At 32.2% G+C, this 25,587-nt stretch overlaps 1 protein-coding gene across 2 annotated transcripts; it reads right to left on the reverse strand.

The window, feature by feature from the left end:
* Positions 1-152: 152 nt before the first annotated feature.
* LOC125068025 (NFX1-type zinc finger-containing protein 1-like) lies at positions 153-25,237 on the reverse strand. Of its 2 annotated transcripts, XM_047676982.1 has the most exons (28): positions 25,106-25,202; positions 20,512-20,557; positions 19,314-19,496; positions 18,642-18,824; positions 17,740-18,407; positions 16,459-16,678; positions 16,164-16,209; positions 15,316-15,541; positions 13,800-13,976; positions 12,780-13,718; positions 10,058-10,210; positions 9,474-9,621; positions 9,235-9,318; positions 8,514-8,782; positions 7,571-7,717; positions 7,103-7,277; positions 6,852-6,994; positions 6,520-6,671; positions 6,113-6,302; positions 5,814-5,942; positions 5,531-5,653; positions 4,904-5,062; positions 4,432-4,669; positions 4,001-4,163; positions 3,670-3,781; positions 2,939-3,156; positions 1,931-2,214; positions 153-1,768 (listed from the first exon to the last, which is right to left on the reverse strand). In XM_047676982.1, the coding sequence occupies exons 4-28, from the start codon at positions 18,676-18,678 to the stop codon at positions 1,023-1,025; spliced, it is 5,946 nt and encodes a 1,981-aa protein (XP_047532938.1). In that variant the 5' UTR covers positions 18,679-18,824; positions 19,314-19,496; positions 20,512-20,557; positions 25,106-25,202; the 3' UTR covers positions 153-1,022. The 2 variants fall into 2 exon arrangements, with proteins under 2 accessions (XP_047532938.1, XP_047532937.1); XM_047676981.1 differs by lacking the exon at positions 19,314-19,496 and having other exon boundaries at positions 25,106-25,237.
* Positions 25,238-25,587: the final 350 nt, after the last annotated feature.

Raw genomic sequence — 25,587 nt, forward strand, 5'->3', positions numbered from 1 at the left:
TCCATCAAGTTAAATATTCTATAGGATGTTGAAATATAATTCATCGATCGATAAATTAAACAATGTTCAATATCGATTTGTGCCAACAACATTTAAGGGAAATAAAAAAAAACGAATAATTGTATTTAAATATGTATTTTTTAATGCTTATATTATATTATTTATATCTAACTTACTTTGATTTTTGAATTAACTAATGAACAGAGTACAGAAACTTGAAGAATATAATTTTGCTCAGGCGTCAGAATGGCTGAAATTGCGTAAGATTTCAAGAAGAGAAATATGGAGTGGAGTGACATTATATAAATATAGTATGCAAGGGAGTGCATATTATATGAATTATAGTATGCAAGGGAAAGATGTACTTGTAAGTTTGAAAAGGCGAAAGCAAACAGACAATAATGGAATAGACATGTAAAATAATAATATTATATAAATTATAACAAAATGAGAATAGATTAAAACAATCCAATTTAAGAAATATATTATAATTAAGCTTTTTGGGACTATATATCTAAAAGTTTTATTTGTCAATTTTTTTTTATTTAAATCAAGTTAATTAAATTTAGATAAAGGGCTAGTACAAATTATAAAGTAAAAGTAGCAGTGGTGAAATAAACTGATCTCTCAAAATTAAATGGAGAAGTAAAAATCCATCGGTTTGTTAAATAATTACGTAAAACCAAGCAATATAGTTAAAACTTATTCAAGTATCACTTTAACTACTAATAAGCAAACATTATTTATGTTCTTAAAGTATTAGTTAGCTTAGGGACATAATAACTATTATATATTTTATAGAAATTTAAATTTCCCAATGAAGTACTTTTTGCAGTTGTATTAATATAATTATATTACGTCCTGCGATATTCGCAAGAAGTTTTTAGGATTGTAAAAGACGGATACATTTGGGTGCAGTACAAACTTATCTAATAATATCTCTACAATACACTGTAGACCATTTTTAACTATAGCATGATTTTACAACTTCATAATCGGTGTCTGTAATTCAAATTTGTAAACTACCATAAATTTTCAAAATCGAAGTTTGCCATATTGTTAGCCTCTTCAGACCACGCTGGAAATTTCGAATTATCAATTTCAGGCGCGTGCTTGTTATCTCCAAGCAATCTATGATTAGTTCCTCCAATACGTGCTTTACATTCTATACATATGCCTTCAACCGTAGCACCTCCACATCGGTTTATGCTATAGAAATGACCATTTGGACACTTGAACCATTGCCCAGCTTTAGCACCTATAGCCCGAACAATCATATCACGTTCAGCCTTTGTCACTATACCAGACGCTTTTATACCATCTTGAAATATCTTGAGTGCATTAATAGCATTATCTTCTTTGTAAATGCCAATTCCGAGAACCATATTTTTTGCAGCTTCCATTGCTTCGTTTACTTTTGGATCAGATCTGCTTATCTTGTAACTGTTGCTGCTTAATAGCTTTGAAAGCTGTACAATTGAATTCAGACGTTTTATTTCATTACGGATATCCATTTGTTGTTGTTGGCTAATCTTTCTTACGTTTCTTATAAGAAAACAAGATATTAGTGAAATATTTTCAACAAGCTCGTCTTGCAACTCTGTCAATTTAGCTGTTTTGAAATTTTCATAAATTTTTGCCAACTTTTCCAAAATATTTAAATACATAAAATGCATATTTAATTGTAATAGTGAATTCTTTTTTTTATATTTGTGGATGAAATTCTGCAATATTTTGAAGGCATTTTTCCAATCTGAATGTAGTTTGTCTGCAAAAAAAAAACATTATATTGTATTAGGACTGAAGAATGGAGCTCTTGAAAAAGATAACTTTTGAATTTCTTTTAAAATTAACGAACATTATTTAAAACTTATTAGTTACATGTGCAGTAGAATTACTCAACTTAATCACTAAAAAGTTTATTAATTACCTGATAATATATTTTTGTGTGCATTCTGGAACTTTGATATATTTTCAAGTAAGCTATTCTTGGTATCAAGATTCTTTTGTACATTGCCATAAACACGCTCCTTGATAGGATTTATATCAGTTTTCATTCTGTTATTAACTAAATCTTTGTAACGAGGTGTGTTTATGATGGGCTTGCGGCAAAACGGGCAAGCACGAATAGATATAGATTCGGTTTCAGAATTCATTAGATGTTCCATATCCTCAAATTCCATTATGTGACCGCAATCTTCTAAAACTACAAATCTGTAAATAATTAATTTGTTGAAAATATAAACTATTCTCTTATTAACAAGTTTCACATTATTTAATAATATGAAATTATGGTTTTATATTTCAAACATACAGCTTCAGCTCAATATCACTAATATGTACTTAAAGATTGTATCAAATCAAAATACTCTGTAATTAAGATGGCAGAAAAGAGTAGCTACTGAGTTTCTTTCCGGTTCTTCTCAGTAGAATCACTTCCCGAACTGGTGGTACTTAACTTACATTTAAATCAACACTGTAACATGATGATTAAAAATTTTTATTATCATTAAATTAAGAAAATAATATGTTCGTCATTGCAAAGTTATGTCGACCAGAAAAATTTACATCTGTCAAAAAGATCAAGCTATCTTATACAGGGTATACAAGCAGGAGTCACATACAAATTCTTATCAAGCTACCAATACAACATACTGAATAAGTAGACAGTGTAATTAGTGTACTGTGACTACTGGTAATTGACTGAAAGTCGGCCAGACACACTTTTCTTTAGATGCAGGGGAGTTTGTGAAAGATCACAATTATCTTTAGATACAGGGGAAATTTTCGAAATATCGCTTGTTCCAAACGGCCGAACACATTAGTCAAATGTATAATGGAGACATAAATTTATAATTTAATTTAATTTTTTTCACTCGAAGGAAGAAGTAGATACGAGTATAATAGAGGCATATTGGTTAAAAAAATCATTTCTTACAAAGCTTCGTCGTTAAATTCGTCTCCCAGAAAGTCTTTGGGAAAGTCGTCTGGATTGCAAATCTTGCAGATGTCAGGGCATCTCTCGCCGCAGAGGCCGCGGCACGCGTGTCCGCATGCGAGCAGCAGCGGGCACGGGTGTGAACAGCCCGCGCGCGAGCACTGCTCGCCGCAGCGCCGCGAGCAGCGCCCGTGCGGGCACGCACGTGTGCACTGCTCCTACGATGTGAATTGTATATGATTAGCGGAGTTTCTGCTACCAGAAAACAGAAAAGGCAACGTTTTCCGATAATTGTTGTTATACTGTTTAACAATTATTGAATCACTGTGCTTGGACAATATTCGACGTCGACGGTCATTGTCATATGTTTTATTTTATTTTCATTAGGACAACCAACAGTAGATACAATATCACATCCAAAATAAAAAAATACATTTTAAAATTATCAAGGCAAAAGTTCTACTACTTACAGGTAGTCTAACCATGCATTATCATATTACACAATATAATTATTGAAAATAATTAATATAATATTAATTAGTACGTACAATATCTCCCCTTTAGAATCTCCTTACATGTTTTTAACGAATTCCGATAATTAATTAAACTTCGCAACATCAAAAGTAGAGTACATTATTCTTACAACGCGTGCGTTAATTACGGCTTCGTAGTTAATGGTAAATTGAAAAGGTTTGCGGATGACAATTTTTCAAAATATGACTGTCGCTCACATTGCAAGAAATGCAGGGCGCACCACAGGGTCGCGGACAACGCGCGTGCACGCATTTCATCTCGCAAGTTTTGTTGCAGGGCGGGCACAACTCGTTGCACGGTTCCTCGCATCTACAAATACGATCGTTCCGTAACTAGTCGCCAATAACAAAACAAGTATAACAATAACACGTCATAAGATATTAATTACTTTTGGAAATTTTGCTTTTGATTGATGCCAATGATGTAAAAGGTATGCCAAATTATGATGATGATTATGATGTGAAATGATGATGATTATATGATTGATGCCAAATATCTAAAATCGACTGTCGACTCCGGTCTACTCACTCGTGTCCACAGATATTTATTTGTTTACAGAGCTGACTGCAGGGCTGGTGCAGACGTCCACGGAGACAGCTCGCGCAGTTGCCGGCGCAAATGTGTTCGCACTCTAGTTCAGCACCGCATACCACCCTGCAATGCTCCAGTAGCGTCTCGTGGCTCGGGGAACCTACGAAGATTTTAGTTGCTACAGCGACATTTCGTATACAGACACACTTAGTACGAATTCGCATTAAATTAACTTGTGTTTATAATTTATCTCGTTATAGGAAGTGAGGGAAAACATCGTAAAGAAAACTGCATGTGTCGGATGAAAGTGTGCCTCAGTGCATTACATATCGTTTAGACTTTAGTACGATATCCTTGCGTTTTTTAGTTTGAATGAGCTATTATATTCATTCAAAAAATAAAAACAAAACTCCAAGGTCACTACACACCATTTGCCGCGGAGTAGGCGTTGCAAGGCAGCTGCACTCGGTGTCCGCAGGGGGAGTCGAAGTGGTGCGGGACGAGCTCGGTGCAGAGCGTGGCGTCGCAGGCGTCGCGGCAGAGCTGGTGGCACGCGTGGCCGCAGCGCAGGCGGCGCGCGCACGGCCGCACGCAGCGCGCGCGCGTCGCCTCCACGCCGCACTCCAGCTCCACCTCGTGACCGCACTCCGGGATCGGCTTCTTCACCTTTTGAAAATATATTTTGTAGTTGGTATTGAGCCTGCAGATGATGCGTTCTCTCACTCATTCACTCACTCGAGATATGAAAGGCGAGTCTGTCTTAATGAATTTTTTTTATTTAATCTTTATTTTTTTAATCCAGTAATTTGGGAGTTACCGAAGAAGGCATTTTAAGCAGCTCAGTCCTGCGATAGAGAGTAGGTAATCAAAAAAATATTGTAACACGAATGGCTTGCGAACCTTTATTTTGCAGTCGCCACAATTTTCGAAGCACTTCTTCATACAGAAGTGTCCGCATGGCAACGTTCGCGCGCACTTCTTGCGGCAAGGCGTCTCGTCCACGTTCTTAGAACACGCGATACGTTCCTTGTGCTTGCATGACGTTCTTTTCTTTACAACCTGTTTGTATTGTATCAATTGGTAAAAAGTAGTAAAACACCGTAATCTCATTGTTTTTAATCAGTAGTTGGTCATATAATAATAATAAGTATATAGTAAATATACTCAGAATATATGAATTTCATGACTTTGTAATTTCTGCGTATATCGATATAGATTACAAAGACGACATTCTTTTATTATTGCAAGACGTTAGTTTGCTATTTTTACTTCTATGCCCATCGTATATAGACGATAAAACTGTCTGTATATTTAGGATCAATAATTTTAGTATCTTGAACTCGATCGTAGTTAGCGACTTCTTTTGTTTTTGATCTGACAACATATTCAGTTTCAATAGCTAATGCAATTTATTAAAGTAATTTTAATGGAATATCTTACTCCCTAAAATATGACGTAAACATACACTCTAATCCTGATATTCAAGGATTTTTTCAACTTAGGGTCTAAAACAAAAAAAAAACATACTTCTATGTTACAGTCGTCACATGTCTCATGACACTGCTTTCTGCACTGATGATCTCCACGATCACCTTCCATATCCATTGTGCAGCCTTTCTTAGCTTTTACACAAGGTTTCGAGCATTTATACTGCAATTAAAAACGTAAATATTACTAATTCAATTTGAAGTCAGTCGGGAATTCAACCGTATTCGGTTGAATACGTAAAAATAGACATGGGACAGGGGACAATATCGCAAAGGTATTAACGTCCGTCAGTCGAAGCGGTCATATTTATTGCAATACTTACAAATTCGTGATCGGGGTCGTCCTGGACGTGGCAGGAACGCGCGCACGCGTGCCCGCAGCGCTCCACGAGCAGCCCGCACGGCACCGGGCACGACACCTTGTGCGTGTCCATATAACACGATTTGTTAACCTAAAACGAGAAACGATTTTCAATTGAAAGCAAGATTTACTGAATGAGTAACTATTTTCATGATTAATCTGAAGATTCTGAATGGTTATATATCGCGCTTAGATAAAAAAATGATAATCATTGAGCTATATAGATCAATAGGGAATAATGTGTTTAAAAATATTACTTACCTCATGTCCACATTTTGGTAATTTGACAGAAACGGTTGTTAGACATTTTATCGATGGGTCTGTGGGATTTAAATAGCAGAATATTTCCTTATAATGGCCGCACGGTAATTTTTTCGTTATCATTTGCTTGCACGGTTCACATTTGTTTTTGCACATCAAGGGACAAACATGATTCAGGTGACAAATAATTCTGTCCAAAAATAATATCAAGTCAATATTTACGTTAACATGCATATAATTGTTTCGATTCTCTTACTTGATAATATGATTAGTGTGGTAATGATGTCTGATATATGTGTAAAATATAATTAGACCTATGGCAAATATTAACAAAACAAATTTAATCTAAACTATTTTAATAACACATATCAATGAAAAAATTAAAATCCTTAATTTATTAATCTCACCTTTCACATTTAAACGGACAAATAATAGTAGCATGTCCTGGGTCATAGCTATGACATACAAGTGGACAAGCATGAAGACAGGGCAAATTGTAATTGCATTTCAAGAGGCAGCCGCCTTCAGGTACTTTACTAAAGTCCTCCACTGACGAAATCTGAAATAAATATTCTTTACAAATTAAATAAATATATATGCACATACACACACAGTAGGGTCTATGTCTAATATGTTACAAATATTTAAATGAGTTTATTGAAATTTAGAAAGACACTACTGCGGTAGTGATCTTATCAAAGTTTCGAATTTTGTAACAAATTTAAAACGATTCACTTACGGTCGTTATTTGATCCGGATGGTTTTGACATTTGAGATGTATGCTTGTCCCCAATGATCCCTGGTTTTCTAAGGTTTCAGCGATTTTAGTCCACAAGTTCGAATTCTCTTTCAAAATATCGATGTTGCCGAATATGTAAAACCCTTTAAAAAGAAAAAAAAAACTTAATATTATATAAATACAGTTTTTTTAAAAGTAGTATTTCATAAAATATATCATGTTGGTATATGTTAAACAAAATAACGCTTTACCTTCCTTGGCTCTGGATAACGCAACGCAGATACGGTTTTTCGTTCCCAAAAATCCGATTTTTTTCTGATCGTTATTTCTCACGAGCGAAAGTATTATGATTTTTGATTCTTCGCCTTGGTAATTATCCAAAACCGTGATTTTCACTTTAGACAGATGTGCATATAAAGGTCTTTGCTAAAAAATAAATAAATATGAAGTTATACAGTTGCAACTATTAAATGCACAAAATAAAATTTGTAGATTTTCATTTTAATGAAATTAGTCGCAGATTCGCAATGATAAATGTTCTTTTTGAAAGGCGTCAAGCATACCTCGATAAATAAAGTAAGTAAAAACGAAATAAGTAATAACAACTAATATCATTTATTTATTTAGTATGACATTTGCAAACCTGGAAAGGTTTAAATTTATAGTTTGAACTCATTAAAATATTTAATTATGTATATACAATTAGAACGATTGTTTACTTTTCTCAAATAAAACATTTGACCGGAGTAAGCGGTTAATATGGTGACATCTTGTGGCTGGTAGCCCTGTTGCATTATATAGTTGGCGAAACCAAGAGTCAGGTCTGCTTCTTTTTTGTTCGCTTTGCTGGAACTTTCATTCACGACCTAGATGAAAAACTAAAATTCATAACAAGAAACACTTACGAACGTACCAGACGAGATCACAAGCAAAAGGCAGTGAAACTACGTTACTCAAAAATCCAAATCCTAGTATAACACCCATTATAGTATATCGTTATGGTCAATGTAATATTATTAACATAACCTATTCTTAACGTTTTTTTTTTTATATCAGAGTAAAAAACATACAAGAGATAAAAAGCATTAAACTATATTAAAAAATAATTAATTAATCAAAATACGTCGTCCTGCAGTTTTGTTTCTAATGTGGTAAAGAAAAACGTCGTTAGGAAAAATGTGTCGCATGAAAATATTCCGTGTGTCATCAACCCGCACTTTAGCAGCGTCGTGAAATCATTTCTAAATCATTTCCATTTCAAAAGTAGAGGAGGCATCAGCCCAGTGGCCAGTGGATTATTTATAAGCTGTTGTTGTTATTAAAATTTATATATATATATTATATTACGTTCTTTTAACTATAATAATAAGATACTTTAGTGCGGATAGTAAAAAAAAAATGCTTAGAACCTACATAATGTATGCCGCCCTGGGCCTCTGTAGGGCTTAGTCCGGCACTGGCTGACACTTTATACAATTAAACATAATCATATAATAAAAATAATTTAAAAAATAATAATTAAGTAACAAAATTTCCATTAAAAAGAGTATAATCATATAATATACCATCGTATAAAATATTAGGTTAGGTATTTTTATTATTATTAAATTAAACTAATTAAATAAAGTATCGGGTAATATGAGATAAGGCTATAATGCATACCTCCTCCTGGTACTCGTGTGAGAAGAAGAAGACGTTGTCGGTGAGGCCGCGCACGTCGGGGAAGTGGGCGACGGACGGGTGGTCGAGCAGCTCGGCGTAGATGTGCGGCACGATGAGCGCGGATATGTCCGGGCGCATGCGGTGCTGCACGGACAGGCGCCGGCTGTGCACGGCGTTGAGGATCATGCGCTCGAACAGCGACACCTCCAGGTTGAAGTGCTTGGCGAGCCGCATGTGCGCCGCCGACGGTCGCAGCTGCTGGTGGTCGCCTGCCACACCGCACGGACTTGAGCGGTTGTTATAGTCAATGTTTATGCAAATATATATATCTACATGTTATTGAGCTGCGTAAACTTTAAAGCGAGTCGCGTTGTGCGAAGCGTAGTGTCGCGCAGTGTCTTATGTATTATATGTTATACTAGTAGTCACGAAGCCGACTTCGCTCTCATTTTAGAGGTCGGTTGACAGGTGTTGAGTATAAAAATTAGTCAATGCCCTTCCTTGGGATTCAAGCTTGCTTCATACCAAATTTCATTGAATTCAGTTTAGTGGTTTGGCCGTGAAAGAGCAATAGAAACACAGTGTTACTTTTTCATTTATATTAGTATAGATATAACTTTTCACACTGAACATAAAAAAGTCTAAGTTGAAGTGAAATACTAATAGGAATTTTGTTTTTAGCATAAAAGAGATACTTACGAAATATATTTAAAATTCTTACCAATAAGGATTAGATGTTCACAACTTTTAGTGAGCGATGTAACAATATGCTGTTCTAATACTTCTGCGGCTTCCTCCACGATAACTAATAATATAAAATGAAATTTATTTACATTACTTTTATTACAGACTAACTTTGGTAATTTTATAACTCGGTTGTAGTTTTTATTATAAAATTACTTCCGAATACTGGTACAGTCAGCTAAGCAATCATAATGACTAAAAGAACATAAAACACACCAATAGGTGGCGCTAGCACCATTAGCAACTTTCTTAGTCTCGCTGCGCCGCTAGTTGTCATGCCAATCACTTTGACATTCTGCAACAACTGAACGTCCAGTAGCATTCTTGATTCTTCGTAAGCAGTATTCGAATCTTTCACAGACTCCTGAAATACGTTTTTCATGAGTCATAATCAATAATTTGTACAATCCATGCTGGTTCTGATTTAGGATCAAGAAGACTACTTTACACTTCCCCTCTCCCCGCAATAATTAATTTTGGCACACTAGGTGTCGAGTCCCACATACCCCCCACTTCAAGTGGGGGAAAGAGAGATAAAAAAAGGGATCTGTCACTCAACTCTCTAGTAAGAATTAGTATGTAGTGTTAATAGTAACTGAACAAGACTAAGAACTCGATATTGATAATGATTCCGTGCTTAAATAAAAGTTCGCTTCAAGGAAATCGTTTGTATTTAAAAACGTTTAAATCGTGAATCGTGATCATGAATTTCGCACGGTATATTGATAGAAATTTAGACGATATTCCGTTTAGAATCTATATCTAAGCTTATTATAAATATTTTTGATTTGGTTACCTACCTGTAGAGGTCTAATATCGTTTTTAAGTTTATTTGTAATTATTTTCGTCCAACGGAAGTACAATAGCCACCGATCAATCATAGGCAAATTGCGAAGATTTTGTAAATCAACTGGAGTCGTATGAGTTCCTAGCAATTCATAGTTTTTCATTTCCTGTGATACAAACATAAAAAATTAGTAACATAAAAAATTAGTAGGTTTCGGTTTCAGCCGAAACTCGGCCGAAACCGAAACCGAAACTACGTTCGGGAGTTGCCGCGCTGTGCTTGGTCATAATAGGAGCGGTAATTGTCTAATCATGTCGTGACTTGCTTGTGTTCGCAATGTCTTTTTTGTTGTGAGTTGAGACTGGGATATTATAAAGAATCTGACTGAGGTACTACTAAAGTTTTTTTATGAAGCTACACTTGATCTGTTATATGATAACGCATGCATTTCCCTTGCAATTCCTTTGATATCACTATTAAAACGGAAGCTGCAAACTAGAGACGAAAATGAAAGCGAAATAATGAGAAACATGAAAACACGGTTGCATGAATCAATGAATCGACGATTTGCATACGTCAAAGGACATCCTGAACTAATAACTGCAAATATTACTGGATCCAAGATTTAAAGGCACATATCTGAATTCTGATGAAGTTGACATTGCCACCTTAGAAATAGAAAACCAGTTGAGGATTTAAACGGACAATGTTAGTTATACAATAATTGAAAACTGACATTCTGAAGAATCACAGCCATCTTGTTGATCTAGAATATCGTCGCCCGAAAAAGCGGAAGGGCTTTGGGACGCCCATGATAAATCTACTTGTAATTTAATAGGAACCTCTGGTGTGGAGAACAGTGATTGTTTATTCCAAATTAAGATAACCATTCAAGCATACTTGTCAGAACCTAGGTTAAAGAGAAGTGCAGACATTTATTCTTATTGGAATTCTAATCCATTTCTGTCTTTAAGAAAAGTAGCACTGAAATTCTTATCAGCTCCACCGACGAGCCGACGACAAATTTAGTAATCTGCGAGGCGAAAATGTTGATAAGCTATTGTTTCTTACCTATAAGATTGTTTAACTATGAATATTAATAAGACATAAAAAAGACAGATTGCTGCTTGAAATTATTAGAATCAAGTCTACGCGTTTTGAAATATTACGATTACTTTATAATTTAGTAATTTAGCTATAGTTATTTGTTGAAGTGTCATACAAAATGCCGATTAAGTTTAGAAGGAGTTAATTTGTTTTAAAGATAAATGTGATTTATATTGTTTTATTTATTACTTAAATATGAAGTACCTACCTATATAACTATTGAGATATTAGGTAACAACTTAAATAAGTATTTAAGTTATTATTTAACGCATTTTTAAAACTATGTGCATTTAAGAAAAAAATTAAACGTGATTATTATTAAATTAAGACTGATTATTATTCCTGTAAAAAAGTTTCGGTTTCGGTTTCGGCCGAAACTGAGACCGTTGCCGAAATTCGGTTTCGGTTTCGGCCGTAAAAAACCAGTTTCGGTCGGACACTACTAAAAATACAGTCATGTTAGTTAAATACAATTATAAATGTATGTCTACTGCCTGGAAGTCAACAAGCATTAACTCCACGCTTTTTTATCATCTATATAATCTTGTATTGTGACGCAACAGTTACTTTGTTAAAAACATCCCGAAGAGAGACTCTAGCTCCTAGATTATAAATAGACAGGATTGCTCTCTTTTTTTAAATAAAAAAAAATTCAATATCTGCAGCATTACCCCAAAGTAATATGCCATATGATATACTGTGAATACAGTACATAATACTGTGAAAATATACTAGACGAGCGGTATATATCAATTAGTTGTCTAACTTTTCTAACCGCGTATGCTACGGAGCTGAGCCATCCTGTCAGGGACGATAAATGAGGACTCGACTGAAGTTTGGAATGCAACCATCAAAACCGAAATATCGGCTACATCAAGCCGTCCATCATTTAAAGATATTTTATAATTTTGTTTTCTAACATTAGGTGGAGTAAAAACTACACATTTTGTTTTTTGAGTATTCAAAACTAAATTAAATTATTAACTGTAAATTTTATTCTCAATGAAAATACTTCATCTCATTTATAACGTTTAATATAAAAACGAATTAAAAATATCTTTCATTTGTTTTATAAAGGGGTTCGATAATTCTTTGGGGTTAGAAAAGTAAATGTGTTGCATTCTATGTAATAGTGAGTTTTTCTTTAGAATTTACTTTGAAGCGGGGTCATAACTTAATTTTATCCATAAACATTATCTACGCCTCTACTTAAATAGTAAAATTATATACCTTCTCCGAAACCAGCTCTTTCATCATCAATAAACATCTTTTACTAAAACTTTTGATATTGGTTTTAAAGTATTGCGAAAACAAAATTTCTCATTTAATAGCAAATATTTGATTAGAAGAAATGACAAATTATTATCGCCGAAAATTTTAACAACTGTCTACATAACGTCTTGGACGCCGTTAGTTAGCTCAACTTTATTAGCTTCTAAATTGAAAGCAAATAAATTCTAATATAAATTAATTTTGTATCAGTAATTGTTTTATTATATTCATTCATTATATATTCATTATTATTATTAACATACCTGATATCTGATAAGATCGATAGTAAGTACTCAGAAGGTATAATATTACATTATTATTATTTTTATAAAATAAGATGAGATGTAAATACTTACAGTAAAACGCTTTATCCGGGCTCTCAGAGCAACAATATCAAAGTGTAGATTACGTTTATAAGTCGAATTCAAATTTTTTTTTTGATATTGTTGAGTGCTATGTAATAGTTGAGTTTTTGCAATCTTTAAAGAAAACGCTTTCTTAATGCTAGAATAAGAAAATTGATTGTTGTCTATTTCAAAATCATCCATGATGACCTCATTATTATTGTTCATGAATTCTGTATTTATACATTCTTCTGTCTGATCTTCTTTGAATGTAATAGGTTCTTTGAAGTCGTATTCTAAGTTTTCAAATAACCAAAAAGATAATGGGTCTTTTCCACTTTTGAGAGTTGTTTTATATAAATCTCCAAGGTTCGAACACCCTGGAACATATTCTGTCATGCAAGTATAACTAACTATGGACTCGTTTATGGAGTCGATTTCACTTTGAGCTGCCTGTAATTTTAATATGTTTGTTTTTAACTCGTTTTTTTGCCCATGAAAAAGTCGAACAGCACTTGATGAACTTCTCGTTGATTGCTTCCTAAGTTGATTTAAGTTAAACTTTTCCATAGCCTCATTTCGAGATTGACCACCAATCCTTACAATTGAATTCGTAACCGGTATAAGACCTTCTAAAAATTGATCCAAAGCGTGGTTCGTATAGCACACAAGTAATAGCACGCATCCGCGCTTGTCAATATTCTGTAACAATGTTTGTGCTATTTTAATACCCAAAAATGTCTTGCCAGTCCCCGGCGGACCCTGAATCACGGCAAACTCGCGAGTCAAAGCGGTTTTGTATGCTTCATACTGACTTTGATTAAATCCAAAGTCATCATTAGATGGCCACGTATTAAAATCGAGTACATTAAATGTCATGCTTTTGAAATCGGATGTTTTTACTTTATATGATTTATCTACTTGTAAATACGCAGGATGAGTAGGTTCAGGCTGAAAACAAACGTCAATTGATTAATAGAATGTACCTATTTCAGAAGATAATATAATAAGTTGGTACATCACTGAGCTTACATCAACATCGACGATATATTTTTTCATTGCTATATGTTCGGGAAATGTCGAATCCTGTAGAGCTTTCAGAATATGATAATAAGGCTCGAAATAAACTTCACTTTCAATCATCGTATATTTTTGATTTCCATATAAATAATCACCAACGTCGATAAGATCAATAATTGACACTGGAATCTAACAAACATCTTTAATAAAACATAATTAATACATACTATTTAGAAATAATAAATCTTCTAATGTGAATATACTTCTTTGACGAAGCAACTGCGGATTGGCCTGATTTTTGCACATATCAGCACATCATAGCCTATTCCAATCGAAGTAGGAATAAAGATAAATAAACCTTAGATTCAAGTTTTTCATGCGATTTGTTAATAAGTCAGCTTCATTGCATATTACTAAGACTTTATGATTAATATATCTTTATTTACAATACAATACTATTACACTTTACTACTTATATCCGCTTTAATTTAACTTCCAAAATTCCGATAAGTTTCGTTGAATTACAAAACACCATTTTTTAGAAAATCCGAAGTGAATATCATAGATTAATTAAGCTCTCGACCAATGATATCGCGTCAATTTGTTATCAAATGTTGTTTTTCACCTGTTATAGTTGGAATCTATTCCAACTCTAGTATAGATAAATACCGGAAAAGAGTAAATATGCGCAGATTTATTTAGAAGAGTAAATATTTCTACTATACAATATATTTCTTTTTATCGATACACAAATGATAAAAAATTGCAAAAGCCATTGCAGGTTCAAAGCAATAATATTTATAAATTATTTGAACAGTTTTGAACTATTAAACATACCTTTATTATTTAAATATGGATTATTTTTTTGTACGTTCCATTTTTAATCAAGTATGCACCGCGAATGGGGCGGAATTCTTAGTTTAATGTTTCCCTATTAAAAAAGATAAACAACATTTACTCTTACGTACAATATTTATTTACGTTTCAATTTAGCGATACAATTTTCTAGACTAAAAAATAGAATGGCTCACCGAATTCGTTCAAGACTATTTACGTGAGTAGGTATAGTTAATTGAGTTGCACTATACAGTGTCTTCCTTCTCTGTCGTATTGCATAGAGATATTTACTTATATAAATAATATGTAATCATACTATATTTAAGCTACATTTAAGCTATATCTTTGTTAATCAATCGATATGATTTATGTTTTTTATGACATATTTTTGTAATTCTATATTCATAAATAGCGCTGTCGTCATAAAACTTTTGACGTTCTCTTAGAAGTCGTTTTTTTTATGGAAATAACATAATTATTGTGTTTTTATAAGACCGCCTATGTCAAGTTTAAATTTTTTAATTAAATATCTCATTCTGTAAAACAAAACCCCTAGAAGTTTATTGAAATCCGTGCAAGTTCTTGTTTGCTCACAAATGATTATGCAAAAATCACGCCGATCCGTTGCTCTTTGAAAGATCTAGGCATTTATCATAATAGAAAGGATTTACAAAAATCCAGTTATATTTACTTTTCCGTTGTCCATATATTTTATATTTCGGTCAATTATCGTCGCTACAATAAATGTATTGCAATTGTCCTTGGTAAATAGAACTAGCGATCCATAAATAAATCGCTTGCTATAAGACCAGTTTATCTTTTTAAATCTTTTTTTAGTGTAATCATCAACTTCCACAACGGAACCAATTTTCTGTGGCGATATATAGGACTCAACAAATTTGACATTATGATAAACTCTGAAATATATAATTATAATTAGGTGTATGTATATTGTTATGAAATTTGTATTTTTTTTTTTCAACTTTAAGTCTTCTTTTTCTAATTACAATAAAAATAATGCTCATCAGAAAATAAGAAAATATTTAATAATATAATATTTATTATATAATTACTAATCATAAAAAAAATAAACAAAGCCACGTCACGTCGCGCCGCGTCGTTCTTTTGATATAATTAGATAACGTTTAATCATAACTCATTTTCTTTATTTTAATTTTTTTTAATATTGATTGGGATTAGTTTTAAAATATTCCTTACAATAACTAGCTTCAGTGGATGACAACTATTTCAAAGTCTCCTCGTATATTTGTCATACTCAGAGATAAATGTATTTTTATTGTTTATAGTCGTAACACAAATTATAAAAAAGAGATTTTATATTTCATTTTCGTAATAACTTGGGTAAACGTCTATGACATTTGGTGCCTATCAAATGGTTGATGCTTAATTTTATTTCTTATTATACTAAAAAATGAGAGGATGCCTTAGTCCAGCAGAGATACATTTATATATACTTATTATATACTTATTACCTATATAAATAGTGACAGCTGATTTTATGAATTATTATCAACTTACCGTATATTATCGTATTTATTTTTGGTGGGATCTCGAATAAACTGGACTGTAATAACAACACATCGTTAGTCAAGTCACAAATAAAAACAATTTTTTTCACAGTTATAAGCAAAAACGCTTTTCACCCTCTCAACACCCTAGCGTTCACCCCAGAGGGTTAAAAATTTTAGTTTGTTATTATTTTAACGTCCCAAACCACATATCAAAAAATCATAATGATACTAATTATTTGAATTTCACGGGCTTTATTGACTGGCCTAATAGTCGGAAAATGAAATTGACGATTATGACTTACGTATTCCTTCCCGAAGAGGTCCGAAGCAATCTTCACGGAGGAGCCTGAATTGTACGTCTAGATAATGTTCCACATCGCAATATCTGCCTGATATCAAATTTGCTCTCAAATATGGACGTTCATCGATCAAATCTTCCCGGCGTGGCACGACGCTCAAATTCCTGAAATTCTCCGGTGGTTCTTGTTCTTCATCCCCAAAAACGAGCTTTCGTTCTTCTTTCTAGGTAATTATATATAATTGAGATTATAAGTAGTGTGCATAGATGACGTTACGTTTTTCTATATATAAGTAGGTCCCGAAGTTACACCCCAGAAGTACATACCCCAGGTCGGGCTGACAAAAAGTTATTGTGTTTTTCTATAGAATTTCTCAGCAGTAACCTATAATTTGGAAGTTGGAAATGTGTACACTCCCTTCCTCGGAGAGCACGTAACTGTCTGTCCTGCGCCTGAATTCTTTCTGGTCGTGTCAGATTTGCCGTCCCATCGGATCATGAGAGTGCACTTGGGCTTTTTTTTATGGTAATGTTTGGCGGAAGAGCATATGGACCACGTAATGGTAAGTGATCACTACCACCCATAGACAATGGCGCTATAAGAAATATTAACTATTCCTTACATCGCCAATGCGCCACCAACCTTAGGAATTAAGATTTTATGTCCCTTGTGCCTGTAGTTACACTGGCTCACTAACCCTTCAAACCGGATCACAACAATACTGACTTTGTTTTGCAGTAGGTATCTGATGAGTGGGTGGTACCTACCCAGACGAGCTTGAACAAAGCCCACCAAGTTGTTGTTGTTATTTGTGCATACTTGAGCCATCTGTATACTGTATACTGTAGCCATCGTGGCCAAAATAGGTCCGATCAAAGGACTTCATCGTCCCACAGAGGGTCTACTACCACATGGAGAGTCAACAAAGGAGTTACATAATTATACATATATCATATAGATATATGTCACTGGTAAATTTTATAAGCAATGTTAGTCAATAATAATACAAAATTTTCCTATATAATTAAGATGTTATTAGTATTTTCCTAAGTATAAGGAAAAACATATATAGAATATTATTTGCAATCTAGATATAAATTTTGGAAATTGTTTAAATATCAGATAATAATATAGAGCACGAGTGAACGCGCAAAAAATATTCTCTTATCTATAACATGAAACTATATTTTGAACAAAAACCAATGTAGATCGATATCTACATACATTATAATTACGATTAATTATCTTAAAAATGATGATTATAAATGAAATACTAGTAATTACCGCAGTTTTGTCATTTTCATGCGCCGTCAACGTCTCACGAAGTTGTATTAACTTCAAGTTATATTCCTCGGGTAATGTAAAATTATGCCTATCTTGTAGCCCCTCTAGGCAACATTTAGAACTTCCTTCTATGAGAGATCTACATTTGGTCAACGCAGTCGATGGCGACATTACTATGATGGATTCACAAAAAGCTATAAAATTCTTCCAAAATTCCATTTCATTTTTCCAGTATTTATTGTTTGTAGACTTGTTTAAAACGTAGGGTAAATCCAACAAATAATTTTTAAAATTGCCAATATATTGCGAATTACAAACATCCAATATTACAGTTAATTTTAACTGATGAAATGAAGATTCACATATTTTTGATAAGAGTTCCATAATCAGTACATGTACGTCAGGTCGCTCAATTGGAGATTGCAAAAGATTCAGAAATCCTTCCTTCTTAGCGTTCAAGTTTGCAAGTATATCTTTAGCATCTGATTTTGCCAATGCTTCTAAGGTTAAAAATCCCATCTTTCTTATTTTGTTATCAACTTCTTGGCCTCGGTCCTGACGGTTTTTACTGGTTGTCATGTTCGTTGAATCCATTTGTTCAGATTTATTGACATTTCTGCCGTTTCTTAAATAGGGATGTTTTGGTTTTGGTTCTTTAAAATGTGGTGCTGCAATTTTAGTTTTAATTTTATCATTTCATTTAAATAAATACGAAAAAAATGAGAGATCTAAATTTTTTTAATTTTACAATATAGCATTTTAAAAAAAGTAATCATTGAATTTGTATGAATTTTTAGTTTTAAAAATGTTGCATATTATAATCCATTATTTGTTGTATATTATAAATTATATTATGAACTGGTATTTGATGATATAAATAAAACCCATAAGCTGTAGTATACCTCTATTTCTAGGTGTTCGGTTCTGAATTTCATTCATTGCTGGATGTCCAGCATAAGTAATATTTTCGGGATGATTTCGGCTCACTAGCCTTCTAGGATTTAGGGACTGACTGCGTGCTTTTCCGCGTTGTGGTAAGTTGCTACGGACATTTTGTAATCCTGCTGGTCTATAGTATGATGAACCTAAAATAATAAATTAAAAATACAATATTGTTATTTATATTATATAAAATAACTACACAGACCAGCAAATAGTCGGTAACCGCCCCTATGGATTAGCACTATAAGAAATACTAACATCGCCAAAAACACCACCACTAACCTTGGGAACTAAAACGTTATGCCTCTTGTGCCTGTCAAGTTAGTTACACTGCCTTACTCATCCTTCAAATTGGACAACAACAATACTAATAATTGCTATTTCACTTTAGAATATGGAATATGTGATGTGTGGTTAGTACACCCAGAATAGCTTGCAAAAAACCCTACTGCCACCATCAAGTTAAATACATTTGTTATAATGCCTCTTACATCTTTGTAGATGTTATGATCTAAATTTCAGAAATAATTAGATATCAACAATTGATGAATACTTACTCTTAAACTACGGATGTTATGATTAAAAGTTGCGAAAATAAATCTATTAAATTAAATAGAGTTTAAAATACGCACATATTGAAATTTAGATGCTATGCTACTTTGACATGGATAGTCAGTTGAAAACAAATGTATAGCAAATGTGCCTAGCCTGCCACCTTTACGGACCAAATGTATTTAGTGCGATTCGTCCTTGATACTTTCGCCCCGGCTGATTCCTGATTGTTATTGTTTTAAAATATAGTGTAGCAGCTCACGCTAATTAAAAAACAAGATCAAAGTTTTGTCAGTTCATACACTCCTGCGCTCGTGGAGTGATACGTTTTATTAACATTTCCCTTGTTGTGTCTAATTACTTGTTTGTTTACAATTTATTTTAGAATGCACGTATGCTTGACGAACCTATTTAAGTAAAATAAAAAATAAATGAAATCAAGTTACAAACGCGAACGTGTACTTAATACGATATTTCATTATTCTTTGTAATTACTTTAATAGGTGCCGTACATTTATCCATTTTGCAGTATGATATATACACACATACACCTTAATGTTTACGCTACTGATAACCTCTAGCTGACATTAACTGCAAAGTTAATGTACCTACAGCCTTAGAATATATTCTCATTTTTTACGCGCAATGTGCTATGAATTCGTTGAGCCAGAGCCTGATTATTATATATAGTAATGTTTAATAGCAAAAAATGATCAGATTGTGAATTTTATAACCGCATTGACTTATATGAATAGTAACTGTAAGAATTAATTGTAAGTTAAAGTTAATCTGATCAGGGTTTTACAGAGTGAACTGTGCACGCATAAAAAACTTTCATTGATATTATTGTGGGATCAAAATATGCGATATGTTTCGACTACCTTCTCTTATTATATAATCTTAAAGACTGAAGGCAGTAGCACTTAATCTGTTATGAGTAATAATAGTAAAATAAATAAAATTAATTATTAACCCTTAATGTTTGTGTTGTTCTAGGTTAAGGATTAACAAGGAAATTGTTACTACTATGCTGTTACTACTAGTCTGTTAGCTCAAACGGTTGAGCTAACAGACTCAATTAAATTTTAAAGACTAGCATAGTATACATTAATATATTACTATTATTACTCATAACAGATTAAGTGCTACTGCCTTCAGTCTTTAAGATTATATAATAAGATCAATCTCTTTCGTGTCTTCTGTATCCTACGTGACATTGGCACAACTAAAAGCCAATAAACTAAGAATTTAATTGAATTAAATAAAATTAAATTATACCTGATGGTCGCCTTAATAGGTCATCCTCATCCATTTTTAAGATGTTCTGTAAATAAAAAATATCTCATAATAAGAAAGTATAAACAAATAATCTAAACGATGTTACATGTTTGTATAGTACATTTATTCACAGGTGCTCTCAAAGTGAGTAGTGATTTTTTGTAATGCTTTAAAATTGACGGGAAAAAATGAATTGCTTTTTAAAATTAGTACCCAAAGCTGCAATTCATTTTTTTTTTGTAAAGATACATTATCTAGTCATAATAAAACACATTTTGTTTTGTTGTTTTTTATCAACTTTTTTTCTGTATTAATGAAATTGTAAAAAAATCGGTAGTTTATTGGAAAAAACAAAAATGATCATCACTTTTTATGCAATTAAGTTATAACCATGCTGAGAAAGATTTTTTGTTGGAAATCACCTCTTCTATCTCCCTGATTCGTTTGATCCACGATATTTGGGCCATTTGCGCCCATATCCTGTATATGGGCGCAAATGGGCTGTTTCTTATCAGGCTCTAATAATTATTAGACATTTGATTTGGATGATGTGGACGCATGTCACCATTTATCGGCAAAATTTAGATAATTATTTTGAGATTCAACAAAAAAAAAACAGATAGTAATAAATTCTTGAGAGTCATCAAATCGACATATTTTATCCTTGCTACCTGTTACTACCACCACCTACCAGCTACCACAATCGAGAGTTTTTGTACAGGAAATTGTTGGTTGTCTCATCATAATGAAGCTACTCACGAAAGATTAGCTGAATAGTAATCAAGTGCAAAAATGGACCATGGATCCTAGACTTAGACTATTACTGTTGACTGCTTGGAATGCCAAATTTTTATTCTTAAGAGGACAGTCCTTGCGGAACGCTAAAATAGCGCTTACTATTTTGAAAATATCTTGTAACTGGAGCATTGATTATGGATAAAAAAATACATTGAGTATCTGAATATATATATCTGAAGTTTCACCGGATCATATTTATAAAATATATATCAATAACTTAGTAAATTTATCGTCAACATCACTCCAAACACTGAAATCGACCTTTTCTATTAACATTTTTTAACCTATTTAGCGGCTAGTTTATACATGTATTTTTGGTTAAATGGGGACACAAAAGTGTAAATAATAAATTCACCATGTTCAATTTCTATTTTATTACACAATATTATAGTAATTTTTATTTAAATATTGCTTAGTTTTTGGCATTCGTCGTCCATACTTTTTAGTATGGAGCAAATAATTTGACGGTTTTGACTTATTATTCGACATTTTTGTCAATAAATTTTCAGTCCCTCCCCAGAGCACGTCAGTTTTTATTTCAAGCCGAGTCTTATAATTTCGTGAAACGTCTACGCACACATAGATAAGTTAGCATAAGGGTGGGGCGCGAGTGTCGTTTGATGCAATTGTTAATTTTTACTTTTCATAATAGTTTTGGACTTTTTTGTAACAAACTATAATATATTTATTAGGTAAATACGACAATTAATCACATAGTAAGAAAATCAAATCTAAAAAGTGTACGAAGGGTAACCTCTTTCCCCTAATGTCGAATTAAAAGTACAAAATTGTAAGGATGAACATAATGAATACCTGAATATACCTGAATGTAATGTAATGTTTGCACTATCCTGCTTATTTTATTCTCTAAATTCGAAATTTAAAAGAAACGCCAACTCATACCATTACTCATGTCGTTTAGTTCGTCTGGTTAATATCTAATTATTTAAATGCTTTATTAAAATAGTGCATAGTGCTAAGCAAAAACGGTTGATATACATTCCATTGTGTATTGATGCTATACTTAGTTAGTATCTTTCATGACTAGATACCGTCAACGGCCCGCCCCCCTGATTTTTGTGTAATATAAAATTTTAATTGAATTATTTCAAAAAAATACTTTTTTTTAATAAAGACTTATTTGATTAATATTTACCTATTTTTATTTATAAACTTTATGTACTTTACGCCCTAATTCGGTATACCTACCAACCTTAAAATATCCAGACAATAATAATTATTTAGTTAGACGAATGCATTTGAAACAATAAAAATCATAATGTATATTAAGCATCTTAATGCACTCTGACCGCACCCTATGCTAACAAATAATTTATAATTGTGTTTGCGAGTGACAACCTTATAGCTAATACATTACTCGTAATTAAATGTATTTTAATAAATCCTGCGTTATGAACGCGCAATGAAAATTCAATTTATTCGTTGCACCTAAAACAAGCAACTAATTGTCTCCGGGGATGCGTACGATACACTGCATAATGCAACTGTATTATTGGAAAGTACCTATATGTGTGTTCTAAAATAAATTCCCACACTTACAAACTACGCTCTTAATGCTATAAAAATACATATAAATCTTGCTTGGCTAAAGCAACTAAGCTAACGTAATCCTAAGCAACGGTAAAATTAATTATATAAAAATTACAGAAATCCTCAAAATATCCAAGAAATTATGTTGAAAATGTTCATTGAAAAGAAAATAATCCAAAAGAAATTATCCAAAGAAAAAAAAACAAGAAAATAATCCACGAAAATAACTAAAGAGAATAAATGAAACAGAACAATTGAAATCAATTCAAATTTCAAAGAAACATTCCCTAATCATGAGGCAACAAATATCAGAATTAATAACAAACAACTGGTTTTAACAACAATATTCAAAGTTTAAAACAATATAAAAGTTATAAAAACTTAGAAAATAAATTTAGTTCACAACTACTCAAAAAGCGAAAGGAAAGTACAGTCAAAGACAAATGTCAAAGATCATCTCAAAGTTCAAATGTCAAAATAAAACGATAGTCCAGTCAAATTACGAAATAAAAAACATGAAATAAATCCAATCTAAATTTTATTTAGAAGAGAAAAGGTCTCTACAATTTTTTGCCTAGCACTGATATTTCTCGAGATATCGAATTAAACGCGTTTCCATCGAAATGACCTTGAGCTGACCTCAGTACAACCCCTCAAATTGGAATTTATGCTCAGAATACAACCCCCTATCGACCCTTAAAATCCCCAAACTGTGTTCGTTCATGTTTTTTTAACCTATTTTTAGCCATAATTTGACTGGACTACTAGCGGTAATTTTAAAATTATGTATAAACATAACCTTGTAAAGGACTTTTCAAAGTCAACTGACAGATGACATCCAATAATCTAAGTTAGATATTCAATCCATATCCTGTTCCTTTGTCCTAAACTTCTTCATCCCATTTACGACATTCTCCCTCCAAAAGTCCCTCGCCCTATAAATGTTGAATGATTGTTGACATTTGTGTTTATTTCATTTTGTTCTTTTTTTGTGCAAATATATTATATGTAATAAAATTAAGTTGTGAATAGTCCAATTTAGTGATATATCTTATTATATATAGTTTAGAGTACTAATAAATTTTTGTAATTTATCTTATTATTAACCCTTAATGTTAGGTTAGGTACGGTAAGGAAGTCTTTTTATTTAGTTTTATATTATTTTTGTAATACATAAATAGCAAAATTTCATTGTTAGGTACAATTCATATACCAATTGTTATTAATATATATAATAATATTTTAAAGTAAAAGAATAAAGAATTTAATTGCTCAACTACAGATAAATTATTCTAATTCTTATTTTTTTAATTTAATATTTTCATAGAAACAATCTTATACGATTGTTTTAATTGAAGAAACCATTTTTTTCTAATTTAATTGTAATTTATAAGTCATTTCTAAGCCATATGATATCTTGCCAAAATTGTAATATGGAAAAATTTATACAATATACAGGGTTATTGGTAATTCGACGTATTACCGTTAGGAGGTGATAGGGGTGATTATTTAGGATAATTTTAACCCCCATATGCATGATGCAAAAGTTAACCATTTTTGAGTTACCTATCACGTTTTTTAGATTATTACAAAATAAGTCAAAAATGCAACTGGGGCGCATATGGGGTTTAAAATTATCCTAAATAATCACCCCTATCACCTCCTAACGGGAATACGTCGAATTACCAATAACCCCGTATAACTCCCCCCCCGTTTAAAATTTATTCTCACAGATTCTATTAAATGTTTGAGTGTAGTGTTTAGTTACCTTTGTTAACATGTAAGTTGTAAAATGTAAAATGTAAATACCTGTAATGGTGTATCACACTGTACAAGTTTTCTTTTGTTGTTTTTCCTAAATATGATTTGTGAATATGCCGATGGTATTTCTAAAGCAATAAATAAATAAATAAATAAATAAATAAACTCCAGAGTCACCTATTTGAAATATGAAAACTATTATAAATATGAACATATACAATATGTATTTCAATTACATCCAAGTCTAATTTAACCCACTTCTGATTATGTTTAAATAAAAATATTTATTATTACAATTCAAATTTAATAAAATGTAAAAAAAAAAAGCGATGTGATGTGAAATATGATTCATATAAAACAAATACTTGCATATGTGCCAACTAATAATAGTACATCCTTTTTTTATTGATTATAAATATAAAAAATAATTAATTACCAATAATCAAACTTCTATTGCATTATTTATGAATATTGTGGTACTTACCTTAATATAAAGAGTACTTGACAAAACACCACTAACGCTCTTTAAATTCTGAATAGTATTCGATACCGATATCTAGTATCTACTATATAAGCGCATGATAATTGTTATACAGTATCTTTCTCACTAATCATTACAGTATTGCAAGAAATAAAGAATTTTACCCGTAATACACATTAATTTCCTTACTTTGTGTACCTGTACCTATATTTAAATATTCTTATATTATTATATTCTATTCTATATTACGGGTTTTAACTTCAATTCAAATAATTGAGAAAATATGAAATTATCGTGCAATCGTACTATGTATTATTAAATTATTTGTTAGAATCGAAAATAAGGAATGTTTTTTTTTTCTATTAAGGCAACATTTGTATTTCATCAAGGGGACTTACGGTATAATCTAGTTGAACATTACAGTACGTTATATAGGTATAAGTATTATGTTTATGTTATATGGTATGGTATGACTCAGGCAATCC

This window comes from Vanessa atalanta, chromosome 13 (genome assembly GCF_905147765.1).
Source record: "Vanessa atalanta chromosome 13, ilVanAtal1.2, whole genome shotgun sequence".
Lineage (NCBI taxonomy): Eukaryota > Metazoa > Arthropoda > Insecta > Lepidoptera > Nymphalidae > Vanessa > Vanessa atalanta.

What these genes read in the sequence shown, in the direction of transcription:
- LOC125068025 (XM_047676981.1), bottom strand. Translation starts at nt 20,545, where the DNA reads ATGGATGAGGATGACCTATTAAGGCGACCATCAG. An exon ending in GAATTTAACGACGAAGCTTT is followed by an intron (nt 2,215 to 2,938) that starts GTAAGAAATGAT and finishes AATTATTTACAG; the next exon opens with ATTTGTAGTTTTAGAAGATT. An exon ending in ACACAAAAATATATTATCAG is followed by an intron (nt 1,769 to 1,930) that starts GTAATTAATAAA and finishes TTTTTTTTGCAG; the next exon opens with ACAAACTACATTCAGATTGG.